The sequence below is a fragment of the Nyctereutes procyonoides genome, unplaced genomic scaffold (assembly GCF_905146905.1).
Source record: "Nyctereutes procyonoides isolate TBG_1078 unplaced genomic scaffold, NYPRO_anot_genome, whole genome shotgun sequence".
NCBI lineage: Eukaryota > Metazoa > Chordata > Mammalia > Carnivora > Canidae > Nyctereutes > Nyctereutes procyonoides.
This window is the reverse complement of record NW_026575040.1, coordinates 17,428,348-17,443,312: the sequence shown is the minus strand read 5'-3', so window position 1 is coordinate 17,443,312 and position 14,965 is coordinate 17,428,348. Positions and strand designations below refer to the sequence as shown.

Here is a 14,965-nt window from a genome sequence, read left to right as displayed (position 1 = left end):
AGAGAATAGGAGTGACCTTCAAAATCTCTCCTTTTCTCTCTGTTCAGCAAATTACTATAGCCCAACGATCCACCAAAGGAAATCTTATGGTGAAAAGGGAGTCTTTGTTTTTTCTTTGTTTTTGTTTGGTTTTTCACTGTTATCGTTTTATAGGTTTTTTAAAATGAGACTTTGGTTCCCGTAAGTTCTTGTGTATGAAAGCCTTTTTCTTGCATTTGTGATTTTATATCAGGAATTTCAGACTGGATGGAGGGCTCTTCCGTGCGGAAGAGCTAGAAAAGAAAACTGGCTGTTAAGTCAACGTGCACTTCAAGGTGGTGCCTTTCCTTTAGATACAGGTATTGTCACAAAGCATGCAAGGACAGAAAAGAAGCCCTATTGACTGGTGAGTATGCAAAAATGCTCATTTGTCTTCTTTCCCTTGCAAAATAAACTAATGGGAGGCAGAGAACTACATGTGAGTATCTGAATTGGAGACCTCAAACAGTTTAAACTGCTTTTTTTAAGAAGGATATTAAGCTTGTATTGTCATAAGATCAGGGATGAACTTCAGTACTATCAGGTGTCATTGATAATTTCATTAAGAAAGAAAACAGAAATCCTGGTCCCCTGGCTTCAGCCCTTGACCACAATGTGTTTCTGCCTGAAGCATCTCAGCTGCCACCCTTGAAAGATTCTTACTGGCCCTGGCAAGCTTGCAAAAATATACAAGTGTCTTGCCTTCACCAAACACCCAATTTCTTTTCCCCTTAGTTGTTTATAAACTTGGGAGTCCACAGTGATGTTTTAATTCCATCTACAGTATATAAATCTTGGAGTGCGGTAATTGAGCTGGAGCTGGCTGACAAGCAGCTCTTGTCCTGTCAGAGAAAGCTGAAGCTCCGAGAGCCTGGAGAAGGGCGAGAAGAGCAGGTTTGAGTGCCCGCAATTAAGGTGACAGACCTCACCCCTGTCCTGATCCACGTGGGATTTCCCTGGGTGGTTTAGGAGCACAGACCTTAAACAAACCTCTCATTTTCTGTTTCATTCTCTAATCAAATTCACAGAAACCTGCAGCTTGTGGAACTCTTAAAAAAAAATACTAAAACCTCTCAAAAATCTTTGCCCCCCCTCCCCCAAACCAAAGATTACTTTCTTCTATATTTTGGAAAGAGAAGACTTCTTGTCTCTACTGTAAGCGTTTAATTTGAGCCTCCCCTGAAATCCTTGCCAGAATGATTAGCTAGTACTGTTGGAAGATTCGATGATGTTTTATACAGTGCCAAGGCTGTGTATGAGAGAGAGGGGAAAAAAAAGACAATGTTTAATGTTCCAATCCAAACACTAAGCACTACATCTATTTCCCTTTACAAGACATACAACAGCCCGGCATGGTTTCAATTATGACCGTGACGTTAATTGTACTGCTGTGTCTTCTGTAGAGTCTTCTATCTAGATTCTTGTGAAAAGAAACAGTGGGAAAGAATGGGATTAAAAGACCATATAAAACAATATGCCTGGAAAGATGGTGAGTCATCGTCCTAAAAAATAAACAAGCAAATATAACAAAGCATTAATTTTCCATAAGCAGAATGAACATCCATAACCAAGGGCAGGTTATTAATACACTGGGCTTTGCTTTGCTTATTTTAATCATGAGAATTCCATGGCTTGAGAACTCAACTCCTGGTAACGGAGCCGAAAACCTATTAACCTGTTCAAATAAGCATTTGCGGGGAGGCTGTTAAAGATATGTCAACAACATGAGCTCAGTTTTTTCCCCCAGTAATGGAAAGCATACCTCGCTGAGGTCCATGTTTTATGTGTCTTTAAGAGAATTGGTTCAAATGAAAATAAATAGGAGGCGTGAGGAGATTCACTCACCGGAATGATCTGTCCACACACTCCAATGGGTTCATGTCTGGTAAAGGTAAAATAATCTCCATCTGAAAGAAAGGAACATGGTCACTACCAGAGAAGTTGGGTTAGAAGAAAAATATGTAGAGGGAGAATTTGGGTGGTGATGAAAAAAATCATAAAGTTGAGAAAACATCCTAACCAACCGTGAAGGAAAGTTGTAGAAGAGCTTATCACGTGGTACAGGGTGTTTCCAGCTATGGCTTCTGGACACCCAGACTACTGATGAAGGTGCCTCAAAGGTGAAATGAAGGACAAGTTGATGACTCTAGAAGCAGTCTTCCAGGGACGTGGGGGCAGGGGACAGGTGATGGGAGTAGAGGAGCCGGGAACCAGAACATGGTAAATACTAAATTTTATGTCAAGTATTAAAAGGATACTTAAAGGTGAAACAGTTATTTAAAAGGTACCTCAAAAAAATTTAAAAAAATAAGTAAAAGGTACCTCAACATTTTAAATAACTTTCTGAAGTAATCAAAAAAAATCTAAGTAAAATGCTACTGGGTAAATTTTAAATGGGAGTCAACTAGAAAAGGTGAGTAGTAAAAGAAAGATTTTTTTAAATAATTGAATCCAGGCGTCAGAACACACTTTCTGGGCACTGGGGAGAACACAGATATGTCCAGGCCTTTTTCAAGAAGGCAAAAGTCTACCTCAAAAAAGATTCTTTCAAAAACCCAAAGATTCCACCCTCAAATTAGTCATGAAAATGAGGACGATTTAATAACCTTACTTTCACTAGAGGAGCAATTGGAATAATTACCCAGGAAATCCAAACCAAATTTTTCTTTAGAAAAATGCCATTATGTTTATGTGAATTATTTTCTTTTTAAATTTGTTTATATATGTATTATTTATCGAAACAGTCTATCGTTAATTAATATTTAGATTATTTCCAGTCTTTTGCTAGTATGAACAAGGCTGCAATGAACTATTTCATCTTTATGTACATGTACACATGTGTTTGATCAATTCCTTGAGGTGGAATTGCTGAAAGCAAGCATATGTTCATATTAAACAGTAATAAATCTTTTGACTTGACCTCCCTAGATGTTGTATCAACTTGTACAGCCATCAATGATGCCTAATAGATTCTGTGTCAAACACTATTATTTTTTCATTTATTTAAATTTTGTTAGTGAACATATAGTGCAATTCTGGTTTCTGGAGTAGAATTCAACGATTCGTCACTTCCATACAACACCCAGCGCTCATCCCCACAAGCGTCCTCTTCAATACTCATTCCCCACCCACCTTCCTCCATCAACCCTGAGTTTGTTCTCTGTCATTAAGAGTCACTTATGGCTTGTTTCCCTCTCTTCTTTCTTTTCCCCCTTCCCATAGGTTCATGTTTTCTTTCTCAAATTCGACATGTGAGTGAGATCATATGGTATTTGTCTTTCTCTGAGCATAATATACTCTAGCATATTGTTTCTTATTTCACTTAGCATAATATACTCTAGCTCCATCCACATAGTTGCACATGGCAAGATTTTTTTCTTTTTGATGGCTGGATAATATTTCATTCATACACATGATGATATATATATATATCACATCTTAGTTGAATTTAGCATAAGACACTACAATGTCAGTACTGGACAAAGTGTTTGGTTTTCCCTCAACCTCCAACCACTTCACTCATATTTGTTTTCTGTCTCAAAAGCTGTCCTGCAGGGAAAGTGAAGACCGTCAGTTAATTCTCCTGAAGAACATTAATATTAAAGATGAGGATGAAGTAGGGACAGAAGGAGTGTGTCGGTTGGGGGAAGAGAAAGGAAGTGATTGTTTATCCTTGTCTCTCAACACGACTAAACCACTCCTATTTATCACACAGAACTGTTTTAATTAAATTCAATACTAGGCATTTTAAAATAATGAAAGGTCTCTCTCTCTCTCTCTCCTGGAATTCTTCCCAGAATTCACAGAATTCGAATATCTGTTGCGGTGCATCTTTTCAAAGAACCTTTATTTTCCCCTTCACATACAAGTATATGTAGCATACTTTTATTTCTCCCTCAGGCTTTAAAAAAATATAAATGTGATCGTATTATTCACAGTCTTCTATATTTTTTCTCACCTTTTTTTCATATATGGCTTACACATTTTTTAAATTGCTGAATGCTATTCTACTGGCTCAATAAATACTTGTACTACTATAAACTGTCCTGAGGGACACAGAGATTGCTTTCAGTTTAGGCTATTATAAATAATGTTTTAAACATGATCATTTTACATTATCTTTGCATATCTGGGGAATTTCATGGTCAAAGTGTATATGTACGTGCATTTCACATTTTGATAACTACTGCCAAATTATCCTTCAGAAAAGTTACACAATTTATAATTCCAACAACAAAGTATTTTTTCCTATCCTTTAACACTGGGGCTTTTCTTTTCTTTTTTAAAGATTTTATTTATTCATGAGAGACACAGAGAGAGAGAGAAGCAGAGACATAGGCAGAGGGAGAAGCAGTCTTCCTGTGGGGAGTCTGGTGCGGGACTCAATCCAAGGACCCTGGGATCACAACCTGAGCCAAAGGCAGATGCTCAACCACTGAGCCACCCAGGCGTCCCAACACTGGGGCTTTTCAAACATTTTAATTTCAGTAAACGTGACAGGTGGAAAATGACACCTTGTTTTGATTTGAGTTTCATGAGAGATACATGGCATGAGTATCTTCTCATGTTTGCTGGCCATTTGCAATTATTTTCTTCAGATTTGTATCTTTTGTCTTTTTTCTATAGGGTTATTCAACTTTCTAGTCATTTGAGGAACTCTACGTATATATATTAAGGAAATCAGGTCTTTGTAATATGTATATATGAGGTTTTTTCCTAATTTGTGCGTATTTTGTTTTATGGCATTGCTTTAAATGGAAGAAATTAGGGAACAACTGTTGGGAGGGAATTATTTTAGCCCATATCTCCATTAAAACAAAAAACCCAAATGTGGAAACTGTCCATAGAATTACAATAAGAAGTCTGAGTAATACTTTAAAAATCTAATCAAGGGATGCCTGGGTGGCTCAGTGGTTGAGTTTCTGCCTTCGGCTCAGGGCATGATCCTGGGGTCCTGGGATCGAGTCCCACATTGGGATCCTCACAGGGAGCCTGCTTCTCTCTCTATGTCTCTGCCTCTCTCTCTGTGTCTCTCATGAATAATTAAAATATTTTTAAAAAATCAAATCAACTATTTAGCTTTGTTCTTTATAAAAGTATAAGTCACTACCCTTTTCAATTTACAATCTCTGGAGAATTTTTTTTAATTTTAATATCAGTATCTTTTACTGCTTCACTTTTCTGTATGTGTGTGAGATATAAATGTGGTATCAGGCTATTCTTGGAAGATTTTTCAAAAGGAGCAATAATCCTGATCAAGAGGAGATGGTTTCATTTACATGGAAATTCTTCCCAACTAAACTGTAACTTGGCTATGGCGCCGGCTCCGGATGGATAATCACAGACGACAGAACCAGAGTATAATGGCAAGAAGGGGAGCAAATGGGCTGAGGAAAAGATGGGAATCTGAACTGAAGAACACCACAGGCATTCCCTGTGGCAGCACACGTGGGAACTGAAGAAGTTCAGGTGAAGCATGTCCCCCTCCCATCCCTGTATATTCTAAGAGCTGAAGAATTTAGTTGTATCACTTGCATCATTTTGAAAGTTGCTGAAGAAATGAAAGAGAAAACAAATGTAGGCGAAATCTGACAAAGCTGACCTCGTAAGGAATTGAACCTGACTCCATAGTTGTGTCTCAAGAGAAACTGAACTATGGGGAATGAACACTTCCTTGGATGAACTGTCCATAGATCTGATGCTCAGCTAACAGCTGGCACAAAGAATAGACTGAAGAGTCTTCTATCCCTACAGCTCCTCTAAGTAGGAAATAAAGATATCAAGGACATTTTGGGTGCTTGAACTCTCCCCCAAAGAATCTGGGTAAAAGAGATAAAGGGCCCTGAGCTTGAAAATCTGGTTATTGGAAGATGATTCTGGACACCCTGAGACTGACTAGAGATGCCTGGCAAACATGAGAGCTATGCCTTCCACACATACCCTTGGCTAGGGCCAACCGCACCACAGAGGTCCTTCAAGCTACTTGGACTGCCCTGTATCCCACCAAGCTTGTACGCTAACGTTACCAAAGGCCAATCACTCAAGAGACACCTTCATAATTTTTATCTCATCCAAGTGTATCACTTACTGTTACTTAATAATTTGTTAAATAATCTTTTAGAAATATGTAAATTAGCCTCACCTTGAAAAAAATCTATGAAACAAGAGGTTTTGTGAACTAGCAATATTTTCTTCAAACCTAATAATTAAAATGAAAGATGTTCACTACTTTACTGTGTAGAATAATCTTGATGCTCCGGTGCCATGTTGTATGCTACTGTACTTCTCAAATTTAAATGTGTATATGAAGCACCTGGAGAACTTGTTAAAATGCAGATTTTGAATTAGTAAGTCTGGGGTAGGACCTGAGAGTCTGCATTTCTACAAGCTCCCAGCCAATTATGGTGCTTCTGATCAACAGACCCCACTCCAAGTAGTGAGGTTCATAGGAACCAAAAGAGCAAAGAGGGTCCATGGGTATCATGATGACCCACAGCTGCTGACTTCATGTCTGTTTATTTACTGTTTGCCTCTCTGATAACTCTACTAATTTGCCTGAAGTGAGCTGAAGTGTAGGAGAATCTCATCAATACTAAAACAAGAACAAAAATGTGTACTTCTATAGAGCTTTACAAACTATTTTCACATTATCTCATTTCATACTCAACTGTATGAAAAAAAATATAGGGCAATAGTTATTATGAGTATTTTGTAAGTAGAGAAAAAATGGCACAGAGAGGTTAAGTCTAAAGTGATTTAACTTGGTTACTGTGGCTTCTGGACTTGAAACTAGGTCATCAGATTTCAAGTTCATTCCCCTTAGAAATATATTAAAGACTCTTCTGTGAAGAGAGGTTGGATTTAGGTGGATATCAAAGCACATAATGACAGCATGATGTCTAGCTGTGCAAATAAGGGGAAAATGATAACTTTTTTGTGATGACTGAAGATGATTTTTTGAGCATTTGTTATTGTGGACGCAGAGAACTCACATAAACTCCACTATCTAAGAAACAAAGGGAACACTGCAGAGTAACACCTCCTCCCCTCAGATGGGGCAGCGCAGGACTGAGTGCCTCTCTCCTCTTCATGGAAGCAGAGTCAACTCTTTCTCATATACCTAAGACGCTACATAATGAGTACTCTTCTCTGCCTAGGAGAAACTTACAGCTCATCTTCCCATAGTTGATGTTAATAATGTTCTCTAAATATGGCAAGATGACTTAAGGGGTATTCCCTTCATTTCTCTAGCTTTGTGCTATATAGAAGTGCTTCACCTCCATGTAGAAAACAATCTCAGGGCGCCTGGGTGTAGTTAAGTGGCTGACTCTTGATTTCAGCTCAGATCATGATCTCGGGGTTGTGAGATCAGCCATATGTTGGGCTCTGTGCTGGGTGCGGAGCCTGCTTAAGCTCCTCTCTTTCCCTCTGCACACTTCTCTGGAAAAAAAAAAAAGGAAAAGAAAAGAAAAATCTCCACCCAAACTCAGATACTCTGTTTTAAGGTTATGATAATTTTAGTTCTTCTTACTAAATAAGTATTACAGGGAGAGCTCAGACTCTGCAAGAAAGACTGAATTTGATGAGAATACCAGAAGAATGTTCTGGATGCCAAATTCTGAGCCAACAAGTTAGAACATAACTATGGTGGAGAAAACTACAGAAGAGATGAGATACCAAACTAGAAATGCAAAATCATACATGTAGGAATTTTATCTCTCAGCCTCCTATTTCTTTCACTTGAAAAAGTAAAAAATACAGAATAATGGATACTGCTCTTGAAAGGAGTTTAAGATACATCCAGAGACAACTTCTCTGAGATGTTTTTATATTTGAATTTTTACAATTCCTGAAGAATATAAAAATCTTACAATTAAGTATTTTATTATACCAAGAATCTGGTTGATCTATGGATCAAATTTTATTGACTATGTGTAGATTGAGCCATTTCTAGAATTATATTGAGAAAAGCCTTGAGTAATAGAGTAAACCTCGCCTGTATTTGGGAAATGGTAAGCCACTGTTCTATGTTCTTTGATGGGAACTTGTCAAATTATATAGGAGAGACAGAAATTATTTACTTAATCAGAACTGAATTATTTGAATTATTCCTGCAGAGTTATCCTTGCTACGGCAAATTTTATTGTTGCTTGAAATAATTATTTTACAGAATTTTTATTCTCATAGGAATATCTGCCACTGGCACACTCTCTATGAACTAGGGTATATTTAGACCATATGTCAATAAAATCAGTAAAATGTGAAATGTACCAGAAATTGAGGAGAAATTTATCTAACACAGACCTCAAGAAATAGCTTCTGATTATAATACTAAGAGTATTTCGGGATCCCTGGGTGGCGCAGCGGTTTGGCGCCTGCCTTTGGCCCAGGGCGCGATCCTGGAGACCCGGGATCGAATCCCACATCAGGCTCCCGATGCATGGAGCCTGCTTCTCCCTCTGCCTGTGTCTCTGCCTCTCTCTCTCTGTGACTATCAAAATAAATAAATAAAAATTAAAAAAAAAAGTATTTCAAGAACCGCAGCAAATTTTATATACTCACTAAAAGTGAGTTTATTTAATAGCATAAAAATCTGTTAAACACAATTCATGAATGGACTCTCTAACCTGTGTTTCAAAGAGTAAATAACTCTTTTGGTGACCCCAGTATTGAACAATTAGACCAACTCCACTGAGCTCTCCCATTATGTCCCCTAGCAAATATCTATGTATTTTGACACTGCACAGACCTCACTAAACATTTACAGCTATAATGATAAACCCTATAAATGCCTATGGAAACACTGAGACTTGGTGTTAGCATATAGTGGTGTTAACACTATTCTTCCCAGGAGTCTGCTAGTAGCTTCTCAGAAGTTAAATTACATACTCCTGAGTCATGAAGATATCTTAGTTTCACCACCACTCTGTTAAGTGGTTGTGAAAAAAAGTGACTTCTCGACCTCAATTTTTTTGTCCGAAAAATGAGTAGACTGGCCTCAGGTCTTTCTTAACCTTAACTTCTCAAAGAAGTTACATGTGAGCCAGACTTCACAACTTCCTGTCACTAGCAATTCAGGTCCCACTGAGGACCTCAGCTTCTTCTCTTTGGGTGGGCAGAGTAAACAGTTCCTTAATCTCAGCCCGAGTGAACAGAATACCTGACCATACACATTCTCTGTCAACAGCACTAAACTAGATTGAGCTGCTGAAGGCAATACCTTATGATTTGAGTCAATGTCTGCACATTTTCAGCCCATACTGTAGTTTAAAAGGTTAAACGGAAAGAGGGTATAGTGGATAAATAATCACATATGGTCTGGGTAGATATTTTAGCCTCTGCTAATGTATCACAAGGCCATCTTTGTCTCAGAATTCAGCTTAAAGCATGGACATTTCCCTGCTTACATATCACAAAATCAATAAAATCAACACGTGTTACAGAAAAAAATCTTAAGTCATGCAAATAGATTAACCTGCATTTCTCCCTTGGTAAACGGAAAACAAGCTTGGAATCTTTCTCCATCATAAGGAGTCTGTGGACATGAGAAGCAGCAGAGGATTTTGATATAGGTTAAAAATAATCAAAATGGGTACAATAGTATTCCCCCTGCAGGACTGCTATGAGATGAGAGATAATATAGTGGGCACGAAGTGATCAATAAATCATAGTAATGATTATTATTTATCAGCATAATTAGGAGGCGCCATAGTAAAAGGATCAAGCTTAGGATTTATGGTCAGAAAGAATAGCTCCATTGAATACCATGGCAGGAAATAAAAACCAGTGTTGACAAGTGAACAACATCGAAACCCTTGTGAATCACACTGATGCTGCATGACTCCGTGATGTTCTTCCACTATGGGCCTTGTATGAGAGGCAATGGGGATGGATGGGAGAAGCTTTCAATTTGGAGGGAGAAACAGCTGTCCAGTGGAAGGTTCAAAGTGCTCTTGCCATAACCTGTTTCTCGTGTTCTCAAATACTCTAAAGGTAAGGTACCCTTCAGGGGGGAGGGTAAAAAAGCAGGTCCTTGCTCTAAGTAAAGCGCTCTCTGTACAATGCAATTTTGATCAAGGCATTTGTCTATTTAAAATAATTCAGTGATTCACCATTGCTGTAGCGTGGTTTACCAGGCCCCAGAGCCTCACTATCTTCTCCACCTGGCTATACCGTCATGCCCACTACCACACTGCACTGTCCTCCCTCCATACTCTGCACAGGCTACTACCACCACCCATGATGGCCCTACTTCCATCTTCACTTAACTGCCCTCTTAGATGTTACCTTGTTTATCCCACTGTCTTCTCCAGGAAGCCTTAATACTGGGTGAGACGCCTCTCCTATGGAGCCCCATCGAACTTCATGCTTCCATACATGGATGTGCCACACCGTACCTCAATTGCTTATCTACCTACTTGTTTTACTACTCGTTAAGCATCTCACTTACTCACCTTTGTATCTCCAGTGCAAACACAGGACATGAAACACAGCAGATGCTCAAAAACAAACAAGCAAAGAAAACACAACAAAACAAAACTGTCGAATGAATGAATGCATGGAGGAAAGAGTGAATGACAGAGAGACTAAAGACGATGCCTGTGAGAGGCGATGAAGGAAAAGTTCTTCCCAAGATATGACAGCTCTCCTGCCTCCCTAACTGGGAAGAAGTGAAGGAGACAATGATTTGATTCTTCTTACTCTTCTTGGTTCTTACCCTTTACTGCCACAGATACTAAGCTGGGCGAACCATGGGATATCCTTCATTCCCGCATTTCCTCTAGAAGCAAAGGTTTGGTATTTGCTGATTCAGTGTCCAAGCCAACTTTACAGAATATAACTACCATGGAATAACAAGAATCAAAAGTGTATTAATCTAAAAATCTGCAGTGTTAGAGAGTTCACCAGGGTGACTGGCCTCTTCATCTTCCCGTCCTGCTGAACCAACCCCCGTAAGAAGGTCTATAACGGTCAGGCAGAACGAGACTCTCAGGCCTGCCACCTACTAGCCACGTAATCTTGTTCAAGACACTAAACCCTTGCTGTCTCATTTTCTTATCTGTAAAATGGGTACAATACTTTTTAAAAAAATTTTGTTTATTTATTCATGACAGACACACAGAGAAAGAGAGAGGCAGAAACACAAGGCAGAGGAAGAAGCAGACTCCATGCAGGGAGCCTGACATGGGACTCGATCCCAGGCCTCCAGGATCTCGCCCTGGGCTGAAGGCAGCGCTAAATTGCTGAGCCACCCGGGCTGCCCACAATACTTTTAAAAACCCAACCTGCTTCACAGGATCACCCACAGAATCACAGAGGTCCTGTGGCTGTAAGAACATTTTACAAGATCAACTACTATGCAAATATAAACTACGTTATTCCTTTATAATTCCAAATGTAAAATTAGGGTATTTTGCAAAGAAATGTATGTAACACAACAAAGGCCGCATGGTTAAAGACTAATAAATAACCTTCTTATATTCCAGAGTTCAGTTGAAAAAGTCAAGAATGAGGGACAAAATGAAGCTGATGTTAAATTATGGATTTACAATGACAAACACAAACGGATTGACTGAACCCATGTGAGAATAAATAAGTGAATAATAATGACCCCCCCTTTCTCTGATCTTCCCCTACACCGCCTCACCCCAGTTCAGTCCAGCTAGGTTCCCTAAGCACTGCACTAGCCCCAGACGGGCCTATGAGCTGAATTCTCAGTAGCCTATGGGCAAGTGCAAATGTACCTAAACCCAGAACAGAGAGGAAAGCTGCCAAGTTCCCATGAGCCTCCATCCTTCCCTCACCTGCGTGAGGTACCCCAGGAGGGCTCTCGCATCTCAAGTCCCCAACGTCCTAGGACCACCGCCCAACCTCCTGACTCTCCCGAGGGTCCCTTACCTGGTAGCCCCCTAAATGAACTTTAAGAAAAACTAGGGAAACTAAAAATGATCTAGGATTAAGAGAATTCCTCACTTTTTCCTCCAAAGATAGAACACCAGTTCTTGAGTAAAGAAAGGTAAGAGAGACTACTGTGACAGCCTTTTCTAAGCCCTGTGTTTCTAACTCTTACTCAATGTCCTCAAGACCTCCAAAGAGCAGCAGATGAAAACAGTGAGGCCTCTTTTCAGATAAAGTAAAATCAAGCATCAAACATCAGAGACTCCAGTAAATCTTTATCTAATTAGGGTCTTCTCTTCTAAGAAAGCAAAAGAACACTAAGATATTGTTAGGCCAAATAAAGATTTATGTGTTCAGCCTTCTGTTTCACCGTATTTCTTAAGATGTTTGTAAATCATTGGAAAAGATATTTAAATGCCCACTATGTATTTGTTTTAATAGTGAAATGGTGCTGGTGGTGGTGGTGGTGGGGGGACCCAGGGCCTTGGTCTTGTTAATTTACCTTTCTATACTGAAATAGGAGATGCCAACCTAAGAAGGCTGACACATGTTCTGTTTTTAACAAAGCTTTTAATTCTCAAGTCCTCCAATAGGTTTGCTCATACCACATAATAACCCTGCTCCACCCAGGCCATTCATAAGTCCTGCCAGTGATGCTAGAGAACAGGTGTTCTGGAATATCCTCAGAGCCAGGACTGCACAAGGAATGTGATGTTTCCTAGGAGCAATCCTCTCCATCCTGAGTCTGCTGAACAAGTAAAACCTCTGGATGGCAAGGAAGAGTGCCTCTAACTGCAAACCCATTTTCTAAAGACTAACATTCTACGTGCTGCCGTCATTCATCAGGCCATTTTATTTATTTATTTATTTATTTATTTATCTATCTATCTATTTATTTATTTATTTATTTATTTATTTATTATTTTATTTATTTAGTCATGAGAGCCACAGAGAGAGAGAGAGAGGCAGAGACACAGGCAGAGGAAGAGGGGAGCCTGATGCGGGACTGGATCCCAGGACCCCTGGATCACGACCTGAGCTGAAGGCAGACGTTCAACCACTAAGCTAACCAGGTGCTCCTGTGGAGGTCATTTTAAATCAGACCTTTCAAGTCTCACCTCTGTGCCTTCTCCACTCTCACTGTGACTTCCTGCCCCATACCTGAATGAAGCACCACAACAGCCACTTGGCTGGTGCTGGTCTCTATCCTTTACTCGTTGCTCAAGGCAGAGAACCACCTGCAGAGGCATCATCTGGCAGCTGCTTAGGAATGCAGAATCTCAGCCCCCACCCAGACCTATTCCATCAGAAACTGCCCCCAGGCAATACATACATGCATCAAAGTTTGAGTAGCACCGCTCCAAGGCATCTGCACTACCAGCCAGCCACTCCCTTTCCCGATAAACCAACACTTGGCCTAGGAAGGTCCTCATGAGGCACCACAAAGTGCCCAGCCCTACTTTCTACTCCTCCTAGCATACCCACAGAAAGCAGGCTGTTTTCCGGAGAACACAGGTAAGAGTACCTGGTACAGCACTTAGCAGCCACCAGGAGCCACTTAATGAACATTATTTCCTTTCCTTTTGTCTGTTCACCTTCGTATCTCCTTCAATTGCTCATTTCCTCTTGTCCTCTTGTGTTCTTTCTTCCTCCCAGGATCTAAAATGGATCAGCTAGTGAAGTGATTCACCGGACTCTACTGTCAGGATTTCAGCTCTACAAGTTACTTGCTGGCGAATTCGGAACACAGCTTAACTTCACTAGGCCTCAGTTTCTCCCTTTGTCAGTGAGGATGCTAATAATGCTGCCTGCCCTTTGGGGTTGCTGTGAAAGCCCTCAATCAGGTGTTAGCTATGGTTAGCATGTGATGCACAGATCAGGACCTGTCCACCGGCAAACCTCTTTTGGACACTTTCCCTCCCCTTTATAGGACTATGGCACTGACCGGCCAAGCCACATGGCTCAGCACCTGATTGTCACTCTCCCACAGAGATCTGCGTTTGTGTTGTTGGTTCTATCTCCTAACTTGGATCTTAAAAGAAAGGATGGTTGTTGTTTTTACCGACTGTGATAGTAATTCATGCTCATTATAGGAAATACAGAGAAGTAGGAAAAAGAGACATAAATCATCCACAATCTCACCACTAAGAGACAACTGTTAACATTTTAGAGTACTTTCTTCCAAACATGTAGATCTCATGTTTCAAGAGGCAAAGGACCAAGTCTTAATGTTCTTGGAATCTGCCCTGATTTCCCCACATCCGACACCTCTCCACACCCCCAGCACTCACAAAGCAGAGTGCTGAGCACTCAGCAGCTGACGACAACACCTGGGCCTTAGCTGACTGCTGTGCTGATGGAAGTGGCTTCCCCTGCACTTAGGTGTGGACTGTCCATGTACAGAATTAAAGATGCTGTCAGAGTTAGGGACATGGTCTGTTCAGATCTTCAGTTCAAGCTGCCGTGGGTGTGCTCCTCTCTGCGTTCTGTGACTGTTGTATGTGTTTGATGGTGAAAGTGTGTTTCTGGTGGAGCCTCAGGTTACCCTTTCAGTGTACTGAGATTTCACGTACCTACAGGAATGGTCATCCCATGAATTTTATCAGCCCAGCCAGCATAATATCGAAGGGTTTTGATGACCCCCTGCAAATCCACGTAAAAAGCTTGCAGGAACGGTTTGCCGCCATTTAGGGATTCCATGGTCTGTAGGAAAAGAAATGGAGAGAACTTTCCAGTGATCTACTACATAATTTCTGGAGCAGAAGGAAAAAAGGAAGAGAGAGAGTATGAATGAATGTGAATAATGATGCATACCTGGTCAACTCTGATTTCCCAAATAAACAGGTTTTTAGTACTGCCAGTTTAGTTTAGCTTCCAGTAAAAACTACAATGAATACATCAGCATATTCTTGTGCCTGCGTGTCTCCAGGAACAACTATCCAAATCATACATAAATGCAACATTTCTTCAACTGATGATAAAGAAATGTTCTGCTTGTCAAACCAGCTTCTGTCATATTAATGATCAGAATGCGTGGGGACTTTTCTGG

The 14,965-nt window shown here is 40.1% G+C and overlaps 1 protein-coding gene across 1 annotated transcript in view; it reads right to left on the bottom strand.

Annotated features, from left to right (window-relative positions):
- The window catches only part of ALDH1A2 (aldehyde dehydrogenase 1 family member A2), a 93,062-nt gene that overhangs the window by 35,170 nt on the left and 42,927 nt on the right, over positions 1 to 14,965 (bottom strand). The window contains exons 4-5 of the mRNA XM_055319972.1: positions 14,490 to 14,619; positions 1,864 to 1,925 (exon numbers count right to left, since the gene is read on the bottom strand). Of these exons, the coding sequence (XP_055175947.1) occupies positions 1,864 to 1,925; positions 14,490 to 14,619 (192 nt within the window). The remainder of the gene's footprint in view (positions 1 to 1,863; positions 1,926 to 14,489; positions 14,620 to 14,965) is intronic.